Source organism: Clarias gariepinus, chromosome 7 (genome assembly GCF_024256425.1).
Source record: "Clarias gariepinus isolate MV-2021 ecotype Netherlands chromosome 7, CGAR_prim_01v2, whole genome shotgun sequence".
In the NCBI taxonomy this organism is placed as follows: Eukaryota; Metazoa; Chordata; class Actinopteri; order Siluriformes; family Clariidae; genus Clarias; species Clarias gariepinus.
In genome coordinates this window covers 16,487,173-16,511,665 of record NC_071106.1, presented here as the reverse complement: position 1 = coordinate 16,511,665, position 24,493 = coordinate 16,487,173, and the positions used below count along the sequence as shown (strand labels likewise).

General features: G+C 38.9%; 1 protein-coding gene across 5 annotated transcripts in view; it reads left to right on the top strand.

The window, feature by feature from the left end:
• Positions 1 to 24,240, top strand: part of ppfibp1b (PPFIA binding protein 1b) — a 41,798-nt gene extending 17,558 nt beyond the window's left edge. Inside the window, exons 3-29 of one of the 5 annotated variants that reach the window (XM_053500391.1) lie at positions 233 to 438; positions 1,014 to 1,100; positions 2,407 to 2,520; positions 3,149 to 3,280; positions 5,278 to 5,370; positions 5,577 to 5,669; positions 6,692 to 6,809; positions 7,038 to 7,070; positions 8,327 to 8,388; positions 8,491 to 8,575; positions 8,655 to 8,785; positions 9,527 to 9,627; positions 10,066 to 10,125; positions 11,001 to 11,061; positions 11,207 to 11,239; positions 11,326 to 11,497; positions 13,495 to 13,636; positions 13,800 to 13,931; positions 15,453 to 15,603; positions 19,892 to 20,003; positions 20,116 to 20,204; positions 21,509 to 21,631; positions 21,727 to 21,852; positions 21,933 to 22,121; positions 22,236 to 22,409; positions 22,943 to 23,008; positions 23,101 to 24,240. In XM_053500391.1, coding sequence (XP_053356366.1) covers positions 233 to 438; positions 1,014 to 1,100; positions 2,407 to 2,520; positions 3,149 to 3,280; positions 5,278 to 5,370; positions 5,577 to 5,669; positions 6,692 to 6,809; positions 7,038 to 7,070; positions 8,327 to 8,388; positions 8,491 to 8,575; positions 8,655 to 8,785; positions 9,527 to 9,627; positions 10,066 to 10,125; positions 11,001 to 11,061; positions 11,207 to 11,239; positions 11,326 to 11,497; positions 13,495 to 13,636; positions 13,800 to 13,931; positions 15,453 to 15,603; positions 19,892 to 20,003; positions 20,116 to 20,204; positions 21,509 to 21,631; positions 21,727 to 21,852; positions 21,933 to 22,121; positions 22,236 to 22,409; positions 22,943 to 23,008; positions 23,101 to 23,187 — 2,972 coding nt within the window. In that variant the 3' untranslated portion in view covers positions 23,188 to 24,240. The remainder of the gene's footprint in view (positions 1 to 232; positions 439 to 1,013; positions 1,101 to 2,406; positions 2,521 to 3,148; positions 3,281 to 5,277; positions 5,371 to 5,576; positions 5,670 to 6,691; positions 6,810 to 7,037; positions 7,071 to 8,326; positions 8,389 to 8,490; positions 8,576 to 8,654; positions 8,786 to 9,526; positions 9,628 to 10,065; positions 10,126 to 11,000; positions 11,062 to 11,206; positions 11,240 to 11,325; positions 11,498 to 13,494; positions 13,637 to 13,799; positions 13,932 to 15,452; positions 15,604 to 19,891; positions 20,004 to 20,115; positions 20,205 to 21,508; positions 21,632 to 21,726; positions 21,853 to 21,932; positions 22,122 to 22,235; positions 22,410 to 22,942; positions 23,009 to 23,100) is intronic. The other 4 variants (XM_053500394.1, XM_053500392.1, XM_053500393.1 and 1 more) reach the window with 4 other exon arrangements.
• Positions 24,241 to 24,493: the final 253 nt, after the last annotated feature.

The window sequence follows — 24,493 nt, the reverse complement described above, 5'->3', positions numbered from 1 at the left end:
TGCGTTGTGTACTTGCCTTGCACCTAGTGTTTGCCTGTATAGCTTCATTAAAGATCAACAAAGTGTGGACATGATAACAGTATAATGCCTGACCTGACCATTCATGTTTCATGATTCATATTGAAAATATTAAACTTTGCAAATGAACTTATGAACACATGTTGGGAATTTTTATTGACAAACTATCATCTTGTAGTGAGTGACGCTGTCATATTTGTTAATTGTCTCACAGGCTCCAAATCGATTGACTATTCCAATGGGATCTTTGACTGCCAGTCTCCGACCTCACCGTTCATGGGAAACCTGCGGGCGCTGCACCTAATCGAGGATCTGAGGGGAGTTCTGGACCTCATGGACACGGAGGAGAGAGAGGGACTGCGCTGCCAGATACCCGACTCGACAGCACAGAGTCTGGTGGAGTGGCTACAGGGACACCTAGTATGTGTTCTGATTTCATAACAGTATCACATTACTGCTGTTTCCTTTCGCATGTAGCAGAGTAATAATAATAGCACAATGTTGCCGTGTCGTAAATGGCATTACTCTTTTGTTATTTATACGTATGAAACATACTTTTGAATTATGTAGCAATGTTTATAGATTTACCACCAATAGATAAACATGTATTAGGTTGATTAGAACAGCGAAGGCAACATTTTTTATGATATTACGTCTCCGTGTATGATGATGCTTATTATATGTTTATCCAGAAACTGGTTTTTAGTACTGTATGTTGAGAAAGAGGTTGGTAGACTTCCAAACAAATGCCAGAGTCAGCGTGTAATACCACAGCTCTGTTTACGCTTGTGTTAGTCTATTCACCATTTAAGGTGGTGCTAGATGAACAAAGAGTTCATGAGAAGTACTTGTCTTGCAAACTCAGTTTCAAATGCTATATATATATATATATCCCTTTTTCTTTACATTTCATTTTCCTAATTTTTGGTTAGGACTAGTTCATCATGAACTGCTAAAGTTTTTGTACATTAATTAAACATGTTTGTTTGTTACAGTCAAATGGGCACATTTCAGTGACTGGTGATATTTACCAAGACAGACTTAACCGCCTTGAAACTGACAAGGAATCCCTCGTGCTTCAGGTATATATAATAATCTATAACATAATCTGTGTACATACTCATTGTTGATAAATTTATTGCATCTTTTTTATAATCATCTTTTATGTTCTAACATATTATACAGCTCAGTTTTATGTCTGGTCTTTAAGCAGAGTCATTAATAGAGAGAGAGGGTGCAGAACAGTATCAGCGAGCAGGGACAATAAATGAGTGCACGGTATCTTGAACTGCATCTTGTCTTGCGTAGACCCTGGAGCTAAACTTGTCTCAGTGCTCATCGCTCACAGGACTAAAGTGCTATCTCTCTCATATCTGACTGGTTCTCTGCATGGCAACATACACACAAATACCTTTGTGTATTTGCAAGGGCTGGAAGACTTGATCAAAATCATATTTGTAAAAATATTAATGTGTCATTTTGTAGAGATGCGGAAAAATTGACATCACGTTCATGCCATACAAATTCATGAATTCATAATTGATCCACAATTCATTTTTTTAATTTTTTTTTTTTATGTATATGTTTGGGTTGAGGTGGTAAAATATTGCCGGTTCTCTATAATTGTATTGATGGTGCACACTAAACTATTCACACATCTGCAGGAAGCACAATATTATAGGAGCTAATAATTTACTTATTTTGTAATTTAAATAATTTATTTATGTACTAATTATTATCTATTTACTGTAAGTTTGTTTAAAAAAATTATATTGAATCAGGATATTTATAAAATCATTAAACTAACAGGAAAACACGGTGGTGTAATGGTTAGCACTGTGGCCGGGGTCATGGGTTCGATTCCTGCCTCATGTACATGGAGTGCTTGGTGGGTTTTCCTCCGGGTACACTGGTTTCCTCCTACAGTCCGAAGACATGCAGATTAGGCGTTCCCATATTGCCTGTAGTGTGTGCCCTGCGATGTATTGGCACCCAGTCCTGGGCATACCCAGCTTATGCCCTAAAGTTTCCTAGGATAGGCTCCAGAAGACCTTGCTCCCCCAAAATGAATGATATTAACAGAATCTGCAGCTAGGTATCTCGGAGTTGTGTATCGGGTGGTCCCTGGTGATTCTCATCCCTATTATTTAATATTCAGTTGTATTTACTGTATCTTGGAACATAATGGCACAAAATCATCACATTTGCGAGGATGTTTGTCAGTATTTATTTACCCCTTCAAAATGTTTTCGTTATTATTGTTATTATTATTGATTCTAAGCTTACACCACGTAACATAATTATTTAATGTTGAATGGAAGTACAACTAAACAGGCATGCTCTTTCAGACCAGAGTCCGCTTTTAACAGTTAAAATGATTTCTTGCAGGTGAGTGTCTTGACAGACCAGGTGGAAGTCCAAGGTGAAAAGATCAGAGATTTAGACCTGTGCCTTGAGGAACACCGTGAAAAACTCAACTCCACAGAGGAAATGCTACAACAGGTGCGTTGCTAGATGGTTGTTCACATTTATGCAGCCTGCCCCGTGACCATATCAAGAGGCACATTTTGTGATGAAACAGGAATTGGGACATCACAATGCTGGAATATATTTGACATAATTAAGTCCAGTTTCATCAGCCGTATATATCACAGCCAAGTGTTGCCACAAAGAAATGTTAAGAAATACATTTGCATGCTATGGCATTACAGTTTAAATTTTACTGGAACTAAAAGACCCAAACCTGTTCCAGCACAACATTAGTCCTGTGTACAAAACAAGCTCCATGACGACATGGTTTGGCAAGGTTGGAGTTGAAGAAGTTAAGCGGGCTGAAAAGTGCTCTGATCTCAACCTTACAGAACACCTTTTGACTGAGCTGGAATGCTGAACATCTTATTTAAAGCCTTCTGAGATTAGGGAATGGGTTATGACAGCGAATTTGAAAAAAAGAAATCTGGAACTGAATAATTCAAATCATTTTATGGTTCTTAAGTGCCTTTTAAAAAATATTGGGTTCATTTGCACAGCCTCAAGGCTGACAACATCTTACTACAGAACCCGATGCCTTATCAGCTTTAATATATATCCATTAATCCTGTATTTTCACTGGTTCTCTTTTGTACTTCAGGAGCTTATCTGTAGATCAACGCTTGAGACCCAGAAGATGGAGCTGATGGCAGAGATTTCCAATTTAAAGCTCAAGCTGACTGCCATGGAGAAGGAGAAAATAAACTTCGATGAACAATTTAGAGATAGTGAGGTTGTATATTACACATTTAATTTATAATGCCAATTACAGCTACATTACCAGTGAAAAGTTTGGACACACCTTCTAATTGCATGGACCCTCCTGAGTTTTGCTGAAGACATCCAAAATATGCAAAAATCTATTTAAAACAGTTGATATTGAGATGTGTCTGCTACTTAGGCTCTGTAAAGCCTTCATAATCTGGAGTTCATTAATCAGTCATTTCCGAGGCTGGTAACGATAAATGATTAAGTTTTGGTCTTGCCTTTTTTGAGATAGTTTTTACGAGAGCCAGTTTCATCATGGCGCTTGATGGATTTTGCAAAAGCACTTGACAAAACTGTTCCAGAACAGCTGATCATCGTGTCTGAAAATAACAACTGACTGTTGTTGATGATGTGTTACTTAATTATCTAATGTCATGTGTGTTGTTTCATAATTTGGACAAAATAAAGTGGTGTTCTGTAAAATGTAAAAAGAAATAATTCAGAACTTTTACTGACACCATAAATTACTTTAATCAAATTCAAATTCATTTAGATTTAATGTGTCACATACACAGAACAATATGCAGTGAAATGCTTATACGACCACCCGTGACTTTAATAAAGATTATCAATAAAAATAAATATGGAATAAAATAAGTAATTAAATTTAGAAAAACTTTAGCTATAATATAAAATATATACATAGCTATAGAGGATAAGAACAAGCTATAAAATATAAGAAAAACGTAGATGTACAAATAGAATTTCTTTTGCTGTACAAATATAGAAAATATGAAAATCTTAAGTTGTGAAGTGATAAAGAATTTAAGTAGAAATGTATACATTAATTATAAAATTATATACAATATTATACAATATATGCATTTAATTTGTTAAATGCTAAAAACGATGCAAAGACTAATGCGGTTTTCTCTCTAAAAGGTGGCTTTGCGTTTCGCTGGTAAATAGTTTGTACCACAGGAACTCCGTTCCGTCTATGGACATGCATGTCTTAGAATGAGTGTGGGTGTCAAGCAGAGGTCTATGTGAAGGTTTTGTGCTAGTGTTGTGTAGAGACACATGTGGTAGCTTTTTTGTATCAAGAACGATTTGCTGGAAACAGATGGATGCCTCATGTTCCCTGTATGGGGGTGGAAGGAAAAGAGGTTATCCAAAATCACACACATGCTGAGTTTATCTTTCCAGGGTGTTTTTCCTTTTTGTTTTGTTTCCTGTCTGTGGATTTGTTTACTGTCTCTGACTACAGTACAAAGTAAAGGTGTAAGAAGCAGACAGAAATTATTGAACAGGATATGATCCCATCAACTCATATGAACCAGATCAGACAGAATCAGTCTATTCCCTTTTCTGAATTTTGCAAGAAACCGTGACAGAATTTTGAGTGTGTTTGGTCTAGGATGGTCAGCGATGTGTTTTAGGGAAAAGGAGATCAGGCATTTTTTCCCTTCATCATTCTTTTAGCTCCTCAAGTTTATTACCGTACCAAACCTGTTCATTTTGATGACAGTGTTGAGCTCTCTGCTCACTAGAAGATTCAAATGCAATTGTGTTAAAGCTTAAGGGCCCATAAAACTGTTGACGGACAGATAACGCGTACGTTTTTTTTGTAAAGAAAGCCTATATTTCTTTAACTGTTTATTTAATTGTATATGTTTACTTTCACACTGTTGAATCTTTTCAGTGGTCCAATCTGTTTACGACCTCAGGCTGTTCGCTTGTATTATTGAATCATAAATTTCTCACTAAAGGCTGCTTGACACCCATACAAAGAGCTTATCACCCCACGGCCCCAGTGCTGAATGGAGGTATCCGTCACTGGATTCTTGTTTCTGGACAATGGTGAAGATTGACTATCTGGACATTTCTATCGAGCTTTTATGATACTTGAGCATATTGTATGGAGAATTGCATTCAATTAATCACCATGGAATAATAGTTGAACGAGAATTCCTTGAATTTGTGTGGGATTGTTGTTAATAGGGGCTTCTTTCTTCTTTTCAGGGTTTGATCCTGGAGATTAACGAGCTGAGGTATCGCATTACTGAGATGGAGAACGAACGGTTGCAGTATGAGAAGAAACTGAAGTCGACCAAGGTGAGCCCGATGACGGACAGTTATCTCAGTCTTTTACTATTTTCACTGCTTTATCCTTTTCCTCACTTTTTCCTCGAATATATTCATTCTTGACTTTCTTGACTGGGTCGACTTGAAACTATATTATTCCTTCTTCAAGTGTCTGTTTTTTCCTTTCTGCTCAGTTTCTTTCTCTCTTCTTTCCTGGCTAACATGTGCACTGCTAGTCGCTAATGGCAAGGCTGTCTAGCCTGAAAATCAAAATGGGCCAGATGCAGTATGAAAAACAGAGGACGGAGCACAAAATCCAGGCACTCGAGGTTGGCCTAGCTTGCTGCTGTTGTCATTTTATTATCTGCTTGCCTTTAAGCATGTTTTTTATAGATTAGGAATGTTCAAATATTCATCCCTTTTCCAGTTAATATTATATAATCTAATATTATAGTCAACAATTAGTATAAAATTAGACATATTCACATATGTGTTTTGCATTTTCAGATAATCGTCCTGTGTTCCCTTGTTGTAAAAAAACAAAAACAAAAAACCCAAAACAAAAAAAAAATGCTTGGTTTTAATGCATAACTTACTTTTCATTACCATTCATGTGTCAGGAAGTCTGCAGCAAAGCTGTTGTATATTAACTTAGGGTTTCACCTGGAATTAATGACTCAAAGTAAGCTTCTGCAAAGTTAATTTCTTCCATAACCCTGGCTTATTGATGCAGCAGATGGGTTCATTAAAGACAGAAACCTGGCAGGACTTTTTAACTAGAACAACCCACATTTGGGTGTGTGTGGAAGAGTGCATTGTTTCATAAAACACAGTCCACAGGATGCATCCAGATCAGATTTATTACTTGAAGGGGTGTAGTGTCAAATCAAAAACGTTCCTTTAAACATGGTTTATTGCTCTGCTCACTTACTGAAACTTTCCTACTTGTTTTTTATTTTATTTTTGAAGAAAAGTCATCTAATTGGAAATTATTACGCCTGAATTTTCCTTTGGCGATATATAGTTTAATATGGTGACGACAGTGTTATTTATTAACCATGCCGTGTTTTTTCATGGTAGTGTTTGAGCCACAATGAAAGACTTCAGTATGCTTTGCTAACCACAGCTATGCTCTAATTTAAGACACAATAGCGTTGGGAAGCTTTTGGGTGAGGCAGCTAATTGCTAAATGCTCCATAGTTGCACCTTTTCAAAACATCTGTCGTCTGTGCAATGAAACAGAAAAGAAAAGAAGCATGTTTTGTTGCTAGTCTGATACTCGTCATGGTGGTGTTTCACACTCTTAGCACTCCTTTCATGATCGGTGTTTTGCGTGTGTGGATTTTTTTAGGATGAGCTGGCTATTCTAAGAAGGCAGCTGGATGGTAAAGATGGAGAACTAAGAAGACTACAGGATGAGACAGGGTCGAGATCGCCCACACCTGCAGGCTTAGAAACCACCGAGAGAGGTGAGTCAATATCAACCTGCTCCGACACGCTGTGATAAATTACCCTAATGCAGAGCCGGGTCCTGACATGTCACTGTGACATGTCAGGACCCGGTCCTGTGGATTGATTAAAGAAACCGCTCTGTAATAGAATTTATTTATTTTCTTCCTTTAAATACTTACTGCATATCCAATTAACCAGAAGTGTAACGACAGATATTGTATTTCATGACTCTGTCTCCCATGCAGAGGATACTTTTAAGCAGAGGCTGAAAGAGAAACGTAAGAGAGGTTTTTACCTTCTCTGTAATCATTCACGCCTGTTGTCTTGCTCACTTCCGTTCTTCCTTCACAGTCTGCATGTATGTACTCATTGTGCTCGCATTTCTATCAAATGACAAATTGGAACACAATTATTATAGGGTTGTCGGTAAAGGAGGGAAATACTAAGCAGAATACACCAGTGTTTTTGTCCAGCCTAGTCACAATCCACCACATCTGTAATCTTTCACCTTGTATTTGAACACGTTTCCCTGTATTGAGAAAAGAACCGAAAAACCTGTTTATGCAAAACTTGGACATAATGGAAATCTAAGGGCAGGTGTCGGGGAAGTTTACAACAATTGCGATCACGTATTTATGTTCAGTGTATTCATAAATTCTTAAGTCAGGGTTATTTGTACAGTAAATCTTTGTACATCCATCCACTCCAAGATGGTACTACTGTTCTGTAGTGCCGGTTTCTCCGTCCTCTGGATTGAGACACATGGGATCTAGAGTGTGTTCCTGCCTGCAGCCAAAGTTCCTGGAATAGTCTCCGAGCTCATCGCAACCCAGACAGGGATAACGCGGTTGCTAAACGTGAATAAGTCAATGCAAAGTTTGTTAGATCTTCTCACTTCTTTTTCCTCTGATGTCTTTTATCTTTAGAGTGTGACAGTTGTAGTTTTCCCCTTTAAACCTTCATTATAATTGATAATGAACTTCAAAGAAATGGGTTCACCTTCTTTTCTCAGCCCAAGGAAACTTGTCTAATTACTTGTTTGTGCTGATTACAGACACGTTAGCTTGGATTAGATTAGATTAGAAAAATCAATTGCAGTCTTCTTTATTTTAAATGAACACTAAAAGGATCTCAACCCGCTTTGCAAGCACCAGGCCAGTATTTAGCAGCCGTTCAGCATGTCGTATGTGTCCTTGTTTACACAACAAGCTCTCTGTTTGTTCTCGCCTGTGTCCATTAACAGTAACACCTCTTCTACACTCCAGCTCCTGTCAACGCGTTTGTCAGCCCTTTCCATCCTTTCTTTTCCTCCTTTCCCTACATCATTCTTCCTAGGACGTTTCTGATGCTGGAGGTCTCTGCACCCCACTCACACAGTACACTGTATGGAGCTCATCTACTGTATATGCGACTCCGTCACTGCCGGACCTTAGCAGCCTTTGTAACACTGGAACTGACGTGCCGTTGTCCGCTTTGCAATCGTGTCGCTGTCATTCTTTATCTCTCGTTTTACATCCTGGCCTGTGTGTTGCAGATTTGGAAGTGCAAAGAATGAAGAAGGCAGTTGAGTCACTTCTGGCAGCCAATGAAGAAAAGGTACTGTCTCCGATATTCCTGACTTTTTCTTTATTTGTGTGTGTTTTTTTGTGTGTATGGATGATTTTTACACCCTGATCATTTTTCATGCCTCTGCCATAGGATCGCAAGATCGAGGAGCTTCGACAGTCACTCACACGTTACAAAAAGGTGCAAGACATGGTCATGTCTGTGCAGGGAAGGAAAGGTGAGCAAACTTCACATGTGCGCCAAACGATAAACACGATTATGAAACCAGTTGTTTCATACACGTTTATTTCTTCCAGATAAATTGGAAGAAGAAAGCGACGAGAGCCACAGCGACAGCTCTCTCTCCATGTCGACGGCAATGTCGGTTTCCATGGATCCTGACAAGTCCGTCCTGTCATGTACTGAGGACGTAAAGAGTCAAGATGAGGTACGGCATCTAAATCCGACAGTAGCTCAATGCCAGACAGTCTTGCGTGCAGTTGTAGGATTCTGGAGCGTTTGTTAGTTTTGGTTTCTCTTCTTTGGCATCGGATTTTCTATTGTTTCTGTTTTAGCATGCTGATTTAATTTCTAAGACCCTTGAAATGAGTTTATTTTTGAACTTTGCAAGACTTCAGCCGACACGAGCACATGACATTCCAAGCCCTGCTCTGAGTCTACAGATGATACGTATTAGAGTTTGCACAGAATGCAGAACCGATTTCAGTTGCAGCATTGACGGCTTTCATTTTAATGGATAACAAACCAGAAGTAAGCAGCCCTTTCGGCCAAGTTTATCTAAATCAACTCAAACTCAAAGAAATTTGAGGATCTAATTGATAGCAGTTTCTGAGCTCAGTACTTTATTTCTCGTCATCCTGTTTACATTTAAATACACATGGCCCATGTGTGCAACTTTTACTTCTTGCCTTTTGTGGAATCCCGGTCCTGTTGCACAGTTTGAACCTTGCAACGCTCCCCGTCCCCTCTGGCCAATCTGTCCTCTAAGCTCCCGCCTGTAAAATCAAACTCCAAATTTCTGAATTTTAGGATGAATGCATTTATGTTACATTACTTGCCATGTTTGTCCTCATGGTCCTTTGAAAGGGTGTTGGGAATAAGCTATTTATAACACGTGACGTCCTTCTAATCTACGTTTCTCCTTTCTGTTTATTGTTTCTGTGCTTAGTCGAAGACCTTTGTCAGCATGCTGCAGGTGTCTTCACTTTCATCCACATCACAACCCAAACTAGACACTGATGTAGATCTGGAGCCAGTCCAGTCACACAGGTGAGCGCCTCCTTACTGGCAATATACATATTTCAGCGCCTGACAGATGTGCAGGCTGGCGTGACTGCATCAAAGCAATAGAGGAATAATCTGACAACCTGATAAACTTATCACTAGATACTTCCTTAACCCTTTCATTGCATTTAGGCTCCAATCTAATTCATTTTGTATTGCCTTTAACTCTGTTTGCATCCCCTCTATAAATATGTTAGTCTAATACCTTTTAATATTAGCTGCTCTTGCTTGTCAATACATATTATAACCCCCCAAGATTAATCCTACCCAGCATCTCCATGCTTTTTTTTCTTTTTCTTATTTACTTTTCATTCCATTGTATACTTTTTCAACACTGACTATGTTTACATCTCCACCTTGCTTGTCCATCACCCCTTTCCCTCCATGCTTGCATTCCAATACATGTGTGTTTATCCTGTGTAGTGATGCAGTGCATCAGGAGCCAAGTCAGTCACAGGAGCCGGTGATTAGTACCAGTCTGGAGTGAGTATGTTCGAATTGCAAAAAGAGGAGGTTTCAGTGGTTTATCAGAAATCATCCCCTGGTTTGCAACCTGTCCGGAGTTTTTGTTTTAATATAAGAAATTATGGTCTGCTGATAAGCAAAAGGTGTTTTTGCTTGACCATAATGTAAAAGAGATGAATCTGTTTTGTTTTCGTTTTTGGTTCGTGTTAAGTAGCTCATCTTGTCAGGAATGGAAAAATAAATACAAATGACTATTTTCTGACGAATTGCTTAAATATGTAATGCCCTTGCCGTTTGGTGATAGGGAGCACTTACACCTCCAGGGTCTGGGTTCGATTCCCACCTCTTTGTACATGGAGGTTGCATGTGAGCCCTGTGCTTGGTGGGTTTCCTCTGGGTACTAAGGTTTCCTTCCACAGTCCAAAGACGTGCAGAGTAGGCTAACTGGCTAACTGTCCAGGGTGTACCCCGCCTTGTGCGGATACGGGATAGGCTCCAGGCCCCTGTGACGTATACACGGTTAAGCGGTAAAGACGATAAGTGAGAAATTTGGCGATAACTTGTTGATTTCAAAGACCAGTCAACAGTAGGCAAGTTTTCATGTAATTGACCTCTTTGATGTTTCCTGTTTCAATGTACAGTATGTTCCCAGGATCACGTGCATTAGATGAAAAAAAAGAAATGGTAGCTTGTCTGTTTTTATAGCTGTAACAGTTGTAACTCTGGTGTGGTTATAAGTAAACTCGGTAAGGCCATGTTGTCGAGAGTTACACTGTACGTACATCCTTTCTTTAATTTTTCAGTCTGTGGTAATTTGGACATTTTGCGATCATACTTAAAAAAAAAAAACTTTTGGCTGTGAGACACTGATTCAAATGGACTTTTTCTTGCAGAAATGTGGACGTCCCTAAATCTAGCAGCCTGAGCAAACTTGACAGCAGCACAAGTGAAAAGGTGGTGTTTGGTTCATTTTTCTAAAGATTTTAATTTTAGCTTTACAGTTAGGACTATATATTCATTAAACTGTATGTGTCTCAGTAAAGCGTAATAGTTAAATATCAATATTTATTAAATCCTTTTTTTTTTTGTTAATTTCCAGAGGCCTTTGGCAGTTGGAAAGAGTCCAGCAGAAGTGGGTTTTGCTCATCACCATTTTCTCACCTTTAATAACTGTTATTTTGTAAGACCCTTCTGAAATAATGTGTCTTGTCACTGTAGAGTCGTGCTTTTGATGAGTTCAACAAGATCACAACCTTACCCCCCAAGTCCACAAGCGGCACCCGTGCTGTCGAATATGACGCTTTTGGCACAAAGAAGGCGAGATCGTCATTTGGTCGAGGTTTCTTTAAGCTCAGAGGAGGCAAGAGGACAGCCAGTGCTCCAAATCTTGGTAAGCCTGCCGAGTTTTTGAGGAATACAGTGTAACCTCGGATTACGAGCTTAATTCGTTCCGGAAGCTCGTATTCCAAAACACTCGTAAACCAAATTTAATTTTCCCATAGGAAATAATGGAAACTTAAATTATTTGTTCTACAGCCCAAAAAAAAACCACATAAATATAATGAATACAAAATATAAAGTAAAAATAAAACAAATTAACCTGTACTTTACCTTAAAAAAATGTAAAAATAAATCCCGACAGATAAGGGATTTCATTTGTGCATGCAGGGTGTATGTGTGTAAAATGTGCGCGCGCACACACACACACATTAACGGATAGACCGTTTTTAAAACCGTTTAAAAATTAGCAAGGAACATTCCTAGTCACACTCACGTGAGCGCATAGTAACAGGATCACTGCTGTAAGTAAAACAACAACCGCTGTGTGTGCGTGTGTGTGTGTGTGTGTGTGTGTATTCACCCAGCAGGAGAGACGATTACCTACAATTCCGCTGCAAGAGAGAGAAAAACCGTTGTCTCACTTGTGATGACGTAATGCTCGTTGTTAAAACAAGAAGCGCATGCGTGAAACATGATACTCGGTGCTCGTAAACTAAGACAATGCTCGTTTTTCAAGTCTTGCGAAACACTCCGCGTTACTCGTAATCCGAGGTTCCACTGTATTGTGTACCTGAGAAATTCCTCATCAGCAACACTTTCAAAGGTCCTAAGGCACTGAGTTACTGATCGGAAGATTGGCGGTTTGATCCCCAGCTCCACAAAGGTTTCCACTGTTGGGCCCTGGTGCAAGGCCGTTAACCCTAACTGCTCCAGGGGCGCCGTATCATGGCTGACCCTGCGTTCTGACCCCAGTTACGCTGGGATATGCGAAGAAGGAATTTCACTGTGCTATGATGTATATTTGACAAATAAAGGCTTAACTTAACTATACTTAATTGCCTACCTTTGCCCGTTTCTCCCTTTATTTTGCTGATGTGTTGTGTGAAAGCTATAGTCGCTCTAGCGCTAGATACAGTAAAGCCCCGGCACTGGGCATGATGCTCTGCTCGAGGCACACAGCAAATTCCAACCTCAAGGAAAACTGAAACACAATAAATGTGTTTGTATTGTAATGTTTCTGTTGTTGTTTTTTAATTTGTTGATTGTTTGTTATAGTTGCATATATTTACATACCTGCGAGAAACTAGTGATGGTGTGTCGCTCTGACACCACTGAGAGACATTGCAACTCCTAGTGTTTGTAATAAGGGAAGAATTGTAACCATCTCAGACATCAGTGACAGCAGTTAACTGTTAACTGTTAACTGTTAATTTTGATGTACAGTTTTTTCATGCTGGTATTTGCATGTCTTTATGATTTGTCAAAATGCAACACAAAGATGCATGCAGTTAAAGTATCATACACATCTTAATATAGCACATTATTGAAATCACCCAAACTTTGTATCTTACAATCCATCTCGTCATGCATGCTTTTTCTTCCACAATTCTGAGCAAACACAGCAGAGGAATACTGGTAAATTAAGTTCTCTGCTCAATTTTCTGACGTTTTTGGTGTATTTAATCATTCCACTCATGCTAATCCACCAGAAGGACCCAGCGGCATTCCTGGACTTATCCAGTCTCACCACATTTGCGCAACTGTGATCCCATGCATGTGAACCCGACCAGGGCTGGTTTATGCAGCAGAACTGGCTTTGAAGTCGAACTATCACCTAATAAATATGTGCTTTTTAAAAAAAAAAACTTTCCTTATGTGTTCATCCTTTTCAAATCATATCCGTCAGCTTTTATTGTTCTTTATTTCTGGCCAGATGTTATTTCCATTCACTGCCCTGTAGCAGTGTTTCTAGTATTTCCCTATTGTTGATTTTTCACTTGGCTTTGTGAATGCATTTGCGTTTTCACTCTGAATTAGCATCAAGTTTGGAAATATGTTTGTTAGTTTGCAGCACAACGTGACTTGGTTATGTGTGTGTTTGAACAGCTGAGACAGAGCGTGACGGTATGGATCACCTGGATCTTGCAGGGATGCCACAGAAATCTAGCACCAGTGACAGCACAAATACTCTCTCCAGCTGTTTAGAGGGCAAGAAGAAGTCTAAGGGAATCAAAGCCTTCATAGGAAAGTGAGTAGACATGTTTTTATATATATATATATATATATATATATATATATATATATATATTTATATATATATATTTATACACACATTTATATACTTCTGCTATATTTAGCAGAATAATTCCCTAACTGTAACCAAACCACTGTACACTACTTATCACTATCAGGCTTACAAGAAGTCAGTCAACCACATTCACCTTGGATGACAACATATCAGAGAACGAGTTCAAGCGGGGAGGAGTCAGAGCCACAGCTGGTCCAAGGCTGGGATGGTCACGTGATCTACACAATACTAGCAGGTCAGTCAGGGTTCATATGCACGAGTGGGCTGCACTTGTAGATGGAGTAAACATTGTTACAGTAACCTATGTGAAAAGCGCACCCCCTGGTGGTGATCCAAAGCTTTCACATGACAACCACAAACTTGCTGAGGGTTTTAGATTAATGTGTAGTTGCCCAAGTTTTGGCATGGATGAAAAAGTTGAGTTTTCTGTCAGTAATATACTTTGACACCTGAACATTGCTTCCTTACTATCAAAGCTCATTTGGGTAGAACACCAGTTTAATAAACACAGTGGTAATAAAAAAACAACCTAATGTTTTCCAAAACCTTGCTAGCTTGCATGATTTCCTCACAGCAGTTGGATACAGCCATAGCTAAACTCATTTGACTTTATGGGATGGTGAAAGCTCAGAAGGTTAATGCGCTAAGGTACCGATCAAAAGGTCAGTGGTTCAAGCCCCAGCTCCACCAGGTTGCCATTATTGGGTTTTTGAGCAAGGCACTGGGACATGTGAAGAAAAAAGAATCACTGTGCAGTAATGTAAAGGGTGGGCCATAGGTTTCCATACATAGGAAAAAATTAAATAAAAAATTGTAAGAAACAACTTTTTCATATAATATGCTTTACATGGTTACCATTGTTTTAAAAACGCGTTGTAATACGTTTCACCCACTGTTGATGAACAGGCATCAGCACATCTGGAGATACGTGTGCAATGGTGGTGTTGGTGATCATCAGTATCATTTTAATTTGTTGTTCATTTGTCAAACACATTTTTTTCAAGGTATATGAAACATAAAAAAACTATTTTAAATTATTTTATTTTTAAATGTTTTTTTTCCTATGTATGAAAACTTTTGGCCCCACCCTGTATATGTTAGAAATAAAGACTTAACCAGTTCAGTTTGTAATCAGAAACTGGCTGTGAAAATGTGCATAATACTCCCGTGCTGCACTCCAGATGGAAACTGATATTGTCTTACCTTTTTCTCTTGTGTGTTTTAAAAATGCTATAATTGTACTTGTGATTGAGTTGCATACAAAAGAGCAGCTTTTATGCATTTAATTTTCAGAGCTTAGTGAGATGAAAAATCCCCTAAAGGGGGGGGGGGGGGGGGGGGCATTTATTTTTTATTAAAGAGGGAAAAGAATAAAAATGTTGGTTCAGTTGCTCGACACCAAAGTGTTAAATCTAACAAAAAACTGAGGAAAATGTCAGCTATGTGTCACAGTTTCTACAACTGATGTTAGACTAATAATTGTGTAAGACAGCTCTATGTGTGTTGTTTATCCTTTTTAATTTTTTTCCTGTTTATCGCATTTTTACTTTTACATCTGTTAGAGGTTGGCAGTTCTGGAAAGACATTTCAGGTCAGGAGAGTCTGCATAACTGTCTGTACAATATAATAGAAATATCACACTGTTAAAGTGTTTTCGCAGACCAACACACCACACAACGGGCTTCAGTATTCAAATTTCAGACTTTGCTTAGACTTGCCTGACTTGGATGAAATTGTGTGCGGTTCTGTGTGTCAGTGAGGTGGATGCTCCGTTTGCACGCTGGTCCCGGGAGCAGGTGTGTGACTGGATGCAGGAACAAGGACTGGGTCTGTACGTAAATCATGCCAAACAGTGGATTTCCTCAGGACAGACTCTCTTGCAGGCTTCTCCACAGAACTTAGAAAAGGTAGGTATTACTATAGAGCACCAACTAATGATGATTTCAATAACAAAATAATCATATTATGAATTGTGCAATTACTTAATAGCTCTTACTTGGCTTAAATTTTTTTAGCTTTTAAAATGAGCTTTAGTTCGATATGTACTAACATACTAACTAACATCAAAGACAATTAAGATGAATGCTTCATTCAAAAATGTGTTTTAAAGAAACGTCTTGCTGATGCAAAAGATAAAATTATGCAAAAGTTCCAACAGAGTAATCTGATTGGATGAGAGACATTCCACGCGTGGTGATATAGAGCATAACAGCACTGGGACATTTAACTATAGGTGTCACTCCACATTCAAGGTGTTGTAACAGTCATTACTTACACTAACTGTTGGTCTGTAAATAAAAAAAAAATGATGAAAGAATTATTGAAAAAGTGCAGTCGGATACACTTAGCCAAAAAAACAAAATGCACACCACATGCATAAAGCACACAGAAACACACAGCAAAAGCCAAATTCTTATATCTTTGGCCAAACGCCTAAACATTTGTTAGATCAAAGAACATAAACCATTTTAACATGTCTTGATGAGTTCCAAGAGATCAAAGAGTGGATGTTGTATAGATGTCTGTCCGGAGACGAACCAGGAAGTGCTAGCTCAAAGAAGGGGATTGTTTTATAGACATATGACAGAGAACAAAGAGATAGGCAAGGGATAGAGGCAGAGGAAAGTTTGCAAGTCAGAATAATACAGGAAAAGTTAATCCGATCAAAGCGGTACTAAAAAGAGGAGAGAGCAGCTGCCTGCCAAAACCCACGTATTAGTTTTCTATTTAATGCTATTTGAGATTCAACCCCAGAACCATGGCAGTTAGCTCATATTTTAAAGCAGTCTTTTTGTCTGGAAATATAAAGAGAAACTTGTGATGTTTATGAGACTCTCCACCCCCTCTATTGTTTATTCTCCTAATGCTTATTACCAGTAAGAATTTAAAACTACTTTTACCCCTGTTAAGTGCCAGTTGCAGATAGTTAGTTCCACCAGGTGCGGAAGGATATGTGTAACTGTGTAAAATAACTGGATAAAGAAAAAAAAACAAATCATATGTTTATAATAAATGTTTTTTTGTGAACCTGGTATATAAAAGCAATATTACACACAGGATTGTGCTGTTGTGCTGGATATCAGCACAGCTGTGCACAACTTTTGCGGATGCACTGAGTAAAATGTAGTCAGGATTCTTCTTGCAGACAAAACGTTCTCCATACATTCTTGGGCTGCGCCCTCGTGCCTACAACTGCATCACAGCCATGCTGATATCCAGCATAACAGTACTCCAACTAGTGTGATATTGCTTGAATACAACCAGTGTTCAATCCTTAATTTTCAATTCAATTTTATTTGTATAGCGCTTTTAGCAATTTTCATTGCCGCAAAGCAGCTTTACATAGTCAAAAGAATTATTTAAGTTTGTATGAAATGTGAATTTGTATGAATCAAAATGGTCAGTTTGTCCCTGGTGAGCAAGCCGAGGGCGACAGTGGCAAGGAAAAACTCCCTGAGATTGTAATAGGAAGAAACCTTGAGAGGAACCAGACTCAACAGGGAACCCATCCTCATTTGGGTGAAACAGAAAGAGTAAATGATCTGCATTATTACAGTGTGTAGGGTGGGAGGCAGTTCAGCTATAATAGCTGATGTTAATTGATGTTAATATGGAGTCCAGGTAGTTATTGAAGACCCAGGTAGACTTGTAAGAAGTTCCAGTCATGAACTATCGAACTGTCAAGTCCCCAGAGAAACAGTTGCCAACACCAGTCAAGGCCAGAACCATTTTCTAGGTGGAGAGAATCATTCCCAGACACCAGACGCATCCCAGAGAGACACACGGGGCATCCATGTGACGAGATCTTCAGCCAGAAGCGGGGCACCAGGATGGGTCAGACAGGTCCGGAGGGTGTAGCTCGACAGAGAGAGAGAGAAAGAGTGAAAGGGGGGGACAGGAGGAGAGAGGAAAAAGAAAGAGGGGGGGAAAGAGAAGAAGAGGAGAGATGGCAGTTAGGTATGGTCACAGTCACACAATGTATAATGTGAATGTATATTAACTGTAGAGTGCAAGCAGAGACTCCGGCAGGACTAACTATGACAGCATAACTAAAAGGGAGAGCCAGAAGGAAACACAAACATGAGGGCTTCCTGACATGTAAAGCAAACAATCACCTCACCGTCAGCAAACCTGAGTGATCAATGAGAGTGAGGAAGACAGCATCCAAACATACCAGTTCACCATAATACTCTACGTCCATGAGTCCCCCAGATCTGCTCCTTTACCTATGGCAAATCTATTTATAAAAATGCTTGGCTAAATAAATAGGTTTTTAGCCTGGACTTAAACACTGAGACTGTGTCTGAGTCCCGAACACTATTTGGAAGACTATTCCATAACTTTGGGGCTTTATAAGAAAAAGCTCTGCCCCCAGCTGTATTTTTCATAATACGCGGTACTGACAAGCAGCCTGCATCCTTTGATCGAAGTAGGCGTGGCGGATCGTAAGACACTAGCATTTCGCTCAGGTACTGCGGCGCGAGACCATTTAATGCTTTATATGTCAAGAGTAGTATTTTAAAATCAATGCGAAATTTCACAGGGAGCCAATGGAGTGAAGATAAGATAGGGGTGATGTGCTCATATCTTCTGGTTCTGGTGAGGACTCTCGCTGCTGCATTCTGGACTAGCTGAAGCTTATTTATGCATCTAGCTGAACAACCAGACAGTAAGGCATTACAATAGTCCAACCTAGAGGTGATAAAAGCATGAACTAGTTTTTCTGCGTCGTTTGGCGACAATAAATTTCTTATTCTGGCAATATTTCTGAGGTGAAAGAATGCTATCCTGGTAATATTATCTACATGTGCTTCAAATGAAAGGCTGGAATCAATAATCACACCAAGGTCTTTCACTGTTGCATTTGATGGAACAGAAAGGCCATCTAAAGTTACGGTGTGATCTAAAATTTTACTCCTAGCTGTATGCGGTCCTATGACTAGAACTTCTGTCTTATCCGGATTTAGCAGAAGGAAGTTAATTAGCATCCAATTTCTTATGTCCTGCACACATTGCTCAATTTTAGTAAGCTGTTTTTTCTCATCAGGTTTTGCTGAGACATATAACTGTGTATCGTCAGCATAACAATGAAAACTAATACCATGCTTACGGATTATGTTGCCCAGAGGAAGCATGTAAAGGGAAAAAAGCAGTGGACCTAAAACTGAACCCTGCGGAACGCCAAACTCCACTAGAGAACATGCAGAATAATCACCATTTAAGTCTACATACTGATAACGATGGGTCAGATAGGATCTGAGCCAGGAGAGGGCTGTACCCTTAATTCCCACTACATTTTCTAATCTGTGAAGAAGAATAGCGTGATCAACAGTGTCAAAAGTGAGGTCAAGTAATACAAGCATAGTTACACAACCCTGATCAGAGGCCAATAGAATGTCATTTACTACTTTAACGAGCGCTGTCTCTGTACTGTGATGAGGCCTAAATCCTGACTGATACAGTTCATGTATGCCATTTCTATGTATATATGAGCGTAGCTGCTCCGCTACTATCTTTTCCAGGATCTTAGAGATAAAGGGGAGGTTTGATATTGGTCTGTAACTGGACAGCTGACAGGGGTCGAGGTCAGGTTTCTTAATTATTGGTTTGATAACTGCTAATTTAAAAGATTTTGGAACATATCCAATGCTGAGTGAAGAATTAATTATTCTCAACAGGGGTTCTATTATTGCTGGTACTATCTGTTTAAGAAAATGTGTCGGTACAGGATCTAATATACAGGTTGATGAATTTGAAGAAGAGATGAGTGAAATTAGTTCATTCTCTTCAAGGGGAGTAAAGTATTCTAGGTTCTGGTCTGACATGGCTAGATTAACATCTGCATCAATTACATTGTTCGGTTTCAAAACCTCAATTTTATGCCTAATATTTACAATTTTATTATTAAAAAAGTTCATGAAGTCCTCACTATTGCATGATGTTGTTGTGGAGATTTCTGCAAATTAATGGAATGCCTAACTTTTAAAACTATCAGCATTAACGGTAAAAGGTTTGCTTTACTGTATAAAGTTGTTAACATTCTGTGATCTTCACATAACCTTTGTGGTTTTGAAATTAAACGCTGTGATGTATTTTATATTTTAAACAGCACATTAAGATGTGATAGTATTTAAAGTGTGTGTGTGTGTGTGTGTGTGTGTGTGTGTGTGTGTGTGTGTGTGTGTGTGTGTGAAGGAGCTGGGTATCAAGCATCCTCTCCACAGGAAGAAACTGCAACTGGCTCTACAAGCACTGGGATCTGAGGAGGATGACAACAAGGGCAAGCTCGACTACCAGTGGGTGACAAGTAAGAAATGGCTTTTCTAATTTCTTTTATACAGTTTTACTGATTTTTTTTTTTAAAGCTTTATTAGGTAATTTTACGTTTTTTCATATTTATTTCCGGTCACTTTGCCTAGGATGGCTTGATGATATTGGACTTCCTCAGTACAAAACTCAGTTTGATGAGGCAAGAGTGGACGGGCGAATGCTACACTACATGACCGTGGTGAGTTTTCTGTCTGTCACAGCTTTTACACCTGTTGTGCTTTGTAAATGTGCACATTTCCTGCACGGATGTTACCATAAATATACATTACAAAGTTGACAAACCCAGTAGCCTGAATGCACCTCACAAGTAGATTTCATGTTTGGGATTTTAAAAATCAGAAAAATAAAAATGCAGGGATCTTTATTGCCTTACAGCTCAAGCTTCTTGTTCTCAAGTCCATTCTCTATTGCTCTACGCATGTGAGTTAAGGTGTTCTTTTCATAATCTTAGAATTCTGTTGCATACTACATGCAGTTAAACCTCCAGAGCGAAAATGAAAATGCTAGCCAGACTTGAATTCTTGCAAAGATGGAATTCTGCATTTATAGCGCAAATGTTGATTGACGACTTACTGACTTCTTGTCAAGGGCACAAAAAACAGCATGCTTAAAAAATTATGTAGGGAGGTATATGTTAATTATAAACTTTCCTCAGTCAGTGTTCATGCATTTGTCTATTATTTTAATTAGAATACACCTAGTTTATAAATAATAGCAAATTATACTGCCTGGCCAAAAAAAAAAAGGAATGTAGCACACTCTAAGGTTTCATTCATTCACACAGTGCGTTGAGGGGGGGGGGGGGGGGTGTTCATGTGAGAAAATGATTTCTCGTGCTTCCAAAACCACTCTTTCACAATTTGAATCCTGTAATATGCCCATGTCCTCAGGGAAGAAAAACGTCCATTGATGTGATAACCTGGTCATTCAGTACATTCAGGTCATCAACTGATTTAATTTTACTGCTAAATAACGGTGTTGAGCCGGGACCTGACCAACCGAAGCAAACCATCTGAACAAACCACCTGAAGCAGATCATAACACTGTCTCCAGGGGCTTGTACAGTGGACAATATGCATGATGTCTGCATGGCTTTATTGCCTTCTTACCCTTCATCATTCTGGAATCGAGTCAATCTGGATTAAACAGACCACATGACCATTTTTCCATTGCTCAAAACTTATTCGTTTTTTTTTTCTTGATTATTTTCACTAACAAATGATTTTCTTATGGCTACATCACTCTTGAGTTCTCATCACATTGTGTTTATATGGAAATGGCCTTACTTTCACTCTTTAATATACTCTTTAATGACTTCCAGTTAAAGTTTTTTACCATGCAATTCTTTTTACAAACTTGATGGTTCAGCACTATACTTACTGGTTTTAAAGTGCTGGATGGTTAATAGATTTCAGATATTCTTAACTGTTTTCAGTAATCGATTTCAATCCTTTTAATACTGACCTCTGTTGTACTGGTCAGGATGATCTGCTGTCCCTGAAAGTGGGCAGTGTGCTGCATCACCTCAGCATTAAGCGAGCAATCCAAGTGCTCCGTCTCAGCAATTACGAGCCCAACTGTCTCCGCCGTAGACCTTCAGATGAGGTATGTGTACTGCCAAAACTTCCCATACAATTATATCCCATTACTGCTTCATAAGTATAAGTAGTGACATTCTTATCGTCTGTCTGTCGTGATAGAACAACATCACTCCGGCTGAGATCTCTCAATGGACCAATCACCGTGTGATGGAGTGGCTGCGTTCTGTAGATCTGGCAGAATATGCGCCCAATCTAAGGGGCAGTGGTGTCCATGGAGGACTGATGGTAAGCTATACGGACAAGGACAACTGTCCCACATGTGTTTGAGATTTGAGCCTTAAATGGACGTGCATCTGTGTGTTTAGGTTCTGGAGCCTCGCTTTAATGTGGAGACAATGGCACTCCTTCTGAACATTCCTCCCAACAAGACCTTGCTCCGAAGACACCTGGCTACACATTTTAACCTGCTGGTGGGTTCAGAGGCCCAGCAGACAAAGCAGGAGTGTATGGAGAATCCTGACTACACTTTACTCACTGCAACTGCAAAAGTCAAGGTACAGCAAAGTACAACATCCATACTACAAGACTTAATAAGGTTTAAGCATTGTCTTTCATTTTTCTCTTGGTATGTTTAATCGGACTTGACTCTCATTTTGTGTTGCATTTAGCCAAGAAAGCTGGCATTCGGAAGCTTTGGGACTTTGAAGAAGAAGAGGCAGGAGGAAAACGAGGAGTATGTGTGTCCCATGGATGTGGAAATGCCAAAAGGTCACAGTTTCCAGAAGAACTTCCGGGGCATGGAGCTGCACATTTATGAGGACGACCTGGACCGACTAGAACAGGTGGAGTTATTAGAACCCAAGGACACCACAAGGCAACATTGTCCTTGACTATTTCCATTTTCTTTTTTTTCTCATTTGTACTTTTGGCTCGCATGTTTTGCTTCTATTATTTACAATTGTTTGAACCTGTTGGCCGAATTTGTTTGTTTTTTGCATGTTGTGGAGAAGCTTCAGACCCAAATCCAGGATTTCTCCTAGACTTCTATGGTCTACGGCATCAGTTTGATTGCTCATATTGCTCTGGTTATGTTTGAGGCAGCTCGGCCCGCTGTGCCAAAATGTGCCCGTGCTTTTGTTGTGCAGTGTTGGTGCATTGAGATCAGTAGTGCCAGCCTTGGCAGCCACCATGAGTGGGACTGTGCCATTGAAACGGGCCATTGAAAGTTTTTGGATGTAATGTTTTGTTCCTTTTTGTACTTTTCATGAGATTGTAACTTGTCCCTGAGTGTGAGAAACGTTTTATTACATTTCATTTCTTATCTAATTTAGATGTTTTTATTGATTTCTTTTTGTGTGTGTGTGTGTTTTCACAGATGGAGGACTCTGAGGGAACTGTGCGACAAATCGGAGCTTTCTCAGAGGGCATCAACAACTTGACGGTAAAAAAAAAAATAAAATACAACAGTTTCATTAAAACATTTTTATTAAACATTTTAGAATGTGTAATGAGTGTGAATACTGTGTGATTCAGAGTATGCTGAAAGATGACGAGTTCTTTAAGGAGATTGTAACATCGTCCCCGAACCCCAGCGTGACTGATGACGACTCCAATATTTGAGGATGTTTTTTATGGGCGTAACTGCCCATAGTGGTGCTGCTGTGATCAGAACTGACTGTGCCAACCTCTCTGCACATCTCTCTCTCTGTCTCAGTCTGTCAGTGATCGCTACACTTTTAGTGTATTCACTTACCTTACATAAACTCTATATAACAGTGTTTGCCACAGTACAGTGCAGAGTAGGTGTCACTTTTTAAGCTAAAGTATCTCAAGTATGTCAAGGTTGTAATTACGTCTCCCTGGAGCAGATGTAAGTGCATATTGAATACCCGGTCTCGTTTTTGCTTGGACATGTATGATTATAACGTAGTTACACTTTAGTGATGTATTTTTAAAGAGAGTTTTTAAGGGAAAAAAATGGCAGCCCTACTGTAGTTTGCCTCCCAACTGGGGACTGGAGATTTCATGCACAGTTTATTTGTCGACTGGCCTTCCACTCCCATCTGTTGTGTCCATTATGGCAAACAGAGCACAATGACACTTTTAGCCTCAAAATAATAGAATTTATTTTAGGAAGTGATGGCCATTTTTTACAGTGATTAAAAAAAAAAAAAAAAAAAAAAAAAAGGACAGTCCTGTTACACACTCCTAGTAAGAATTGCCAAATTCCACAATGACCACAAGAATTCTGCCATATTTACATTTTTCTTAAGAACTTTTCAGTATTTGATATATTTATATGAGGTCAATTTGACCCTGAACTCTGTGTATGCTAATTGATGCCTGTGTTTGCATGCAATACCCTTAACACTCATGAAACTCAGTGTGTGCCTTGTTTTCCTTCCTACCTTGTGTCCACCGTTTTAACCAGGATAAAGAGATTATTGAAGATGAAATGCAATAAATACTCAGTACAGTGTATTGGATTCCCTATTTGTACAGTTGCATGTTATTTAAGCTTTTCTCATTTTTTATTATTGTGCATCAATTAACATATCGAAACTGTTTGTATTACTTATCAAAGCAGTGATCTTCTGGCAGCCATACTTGTGTGTCATTTTATTATTATGCTCATTTGTAAAAGATTAATAAATTGTAAAAGTGTACCACATACTCCTTTATTGATACCTTGTAGTGTTTTTTTTTCACAAGTTCACATAGAGAATTATTTTAATTTTCTACTACTTTACGACTTTTTTTTTTTTTAGGTACTGCTTCTTTCTCAGATCTATCATTGATTGACTTGGATTAAGCCATAGTTTAATCCAAATCAGAGTAAAGCAGAAAATATTCTCTAAAAAGGATTAAACATCAATTTATTCTAATCTGTGCCCAGGTTTGCTTCTTTAATTTTGGTAAAGTAACA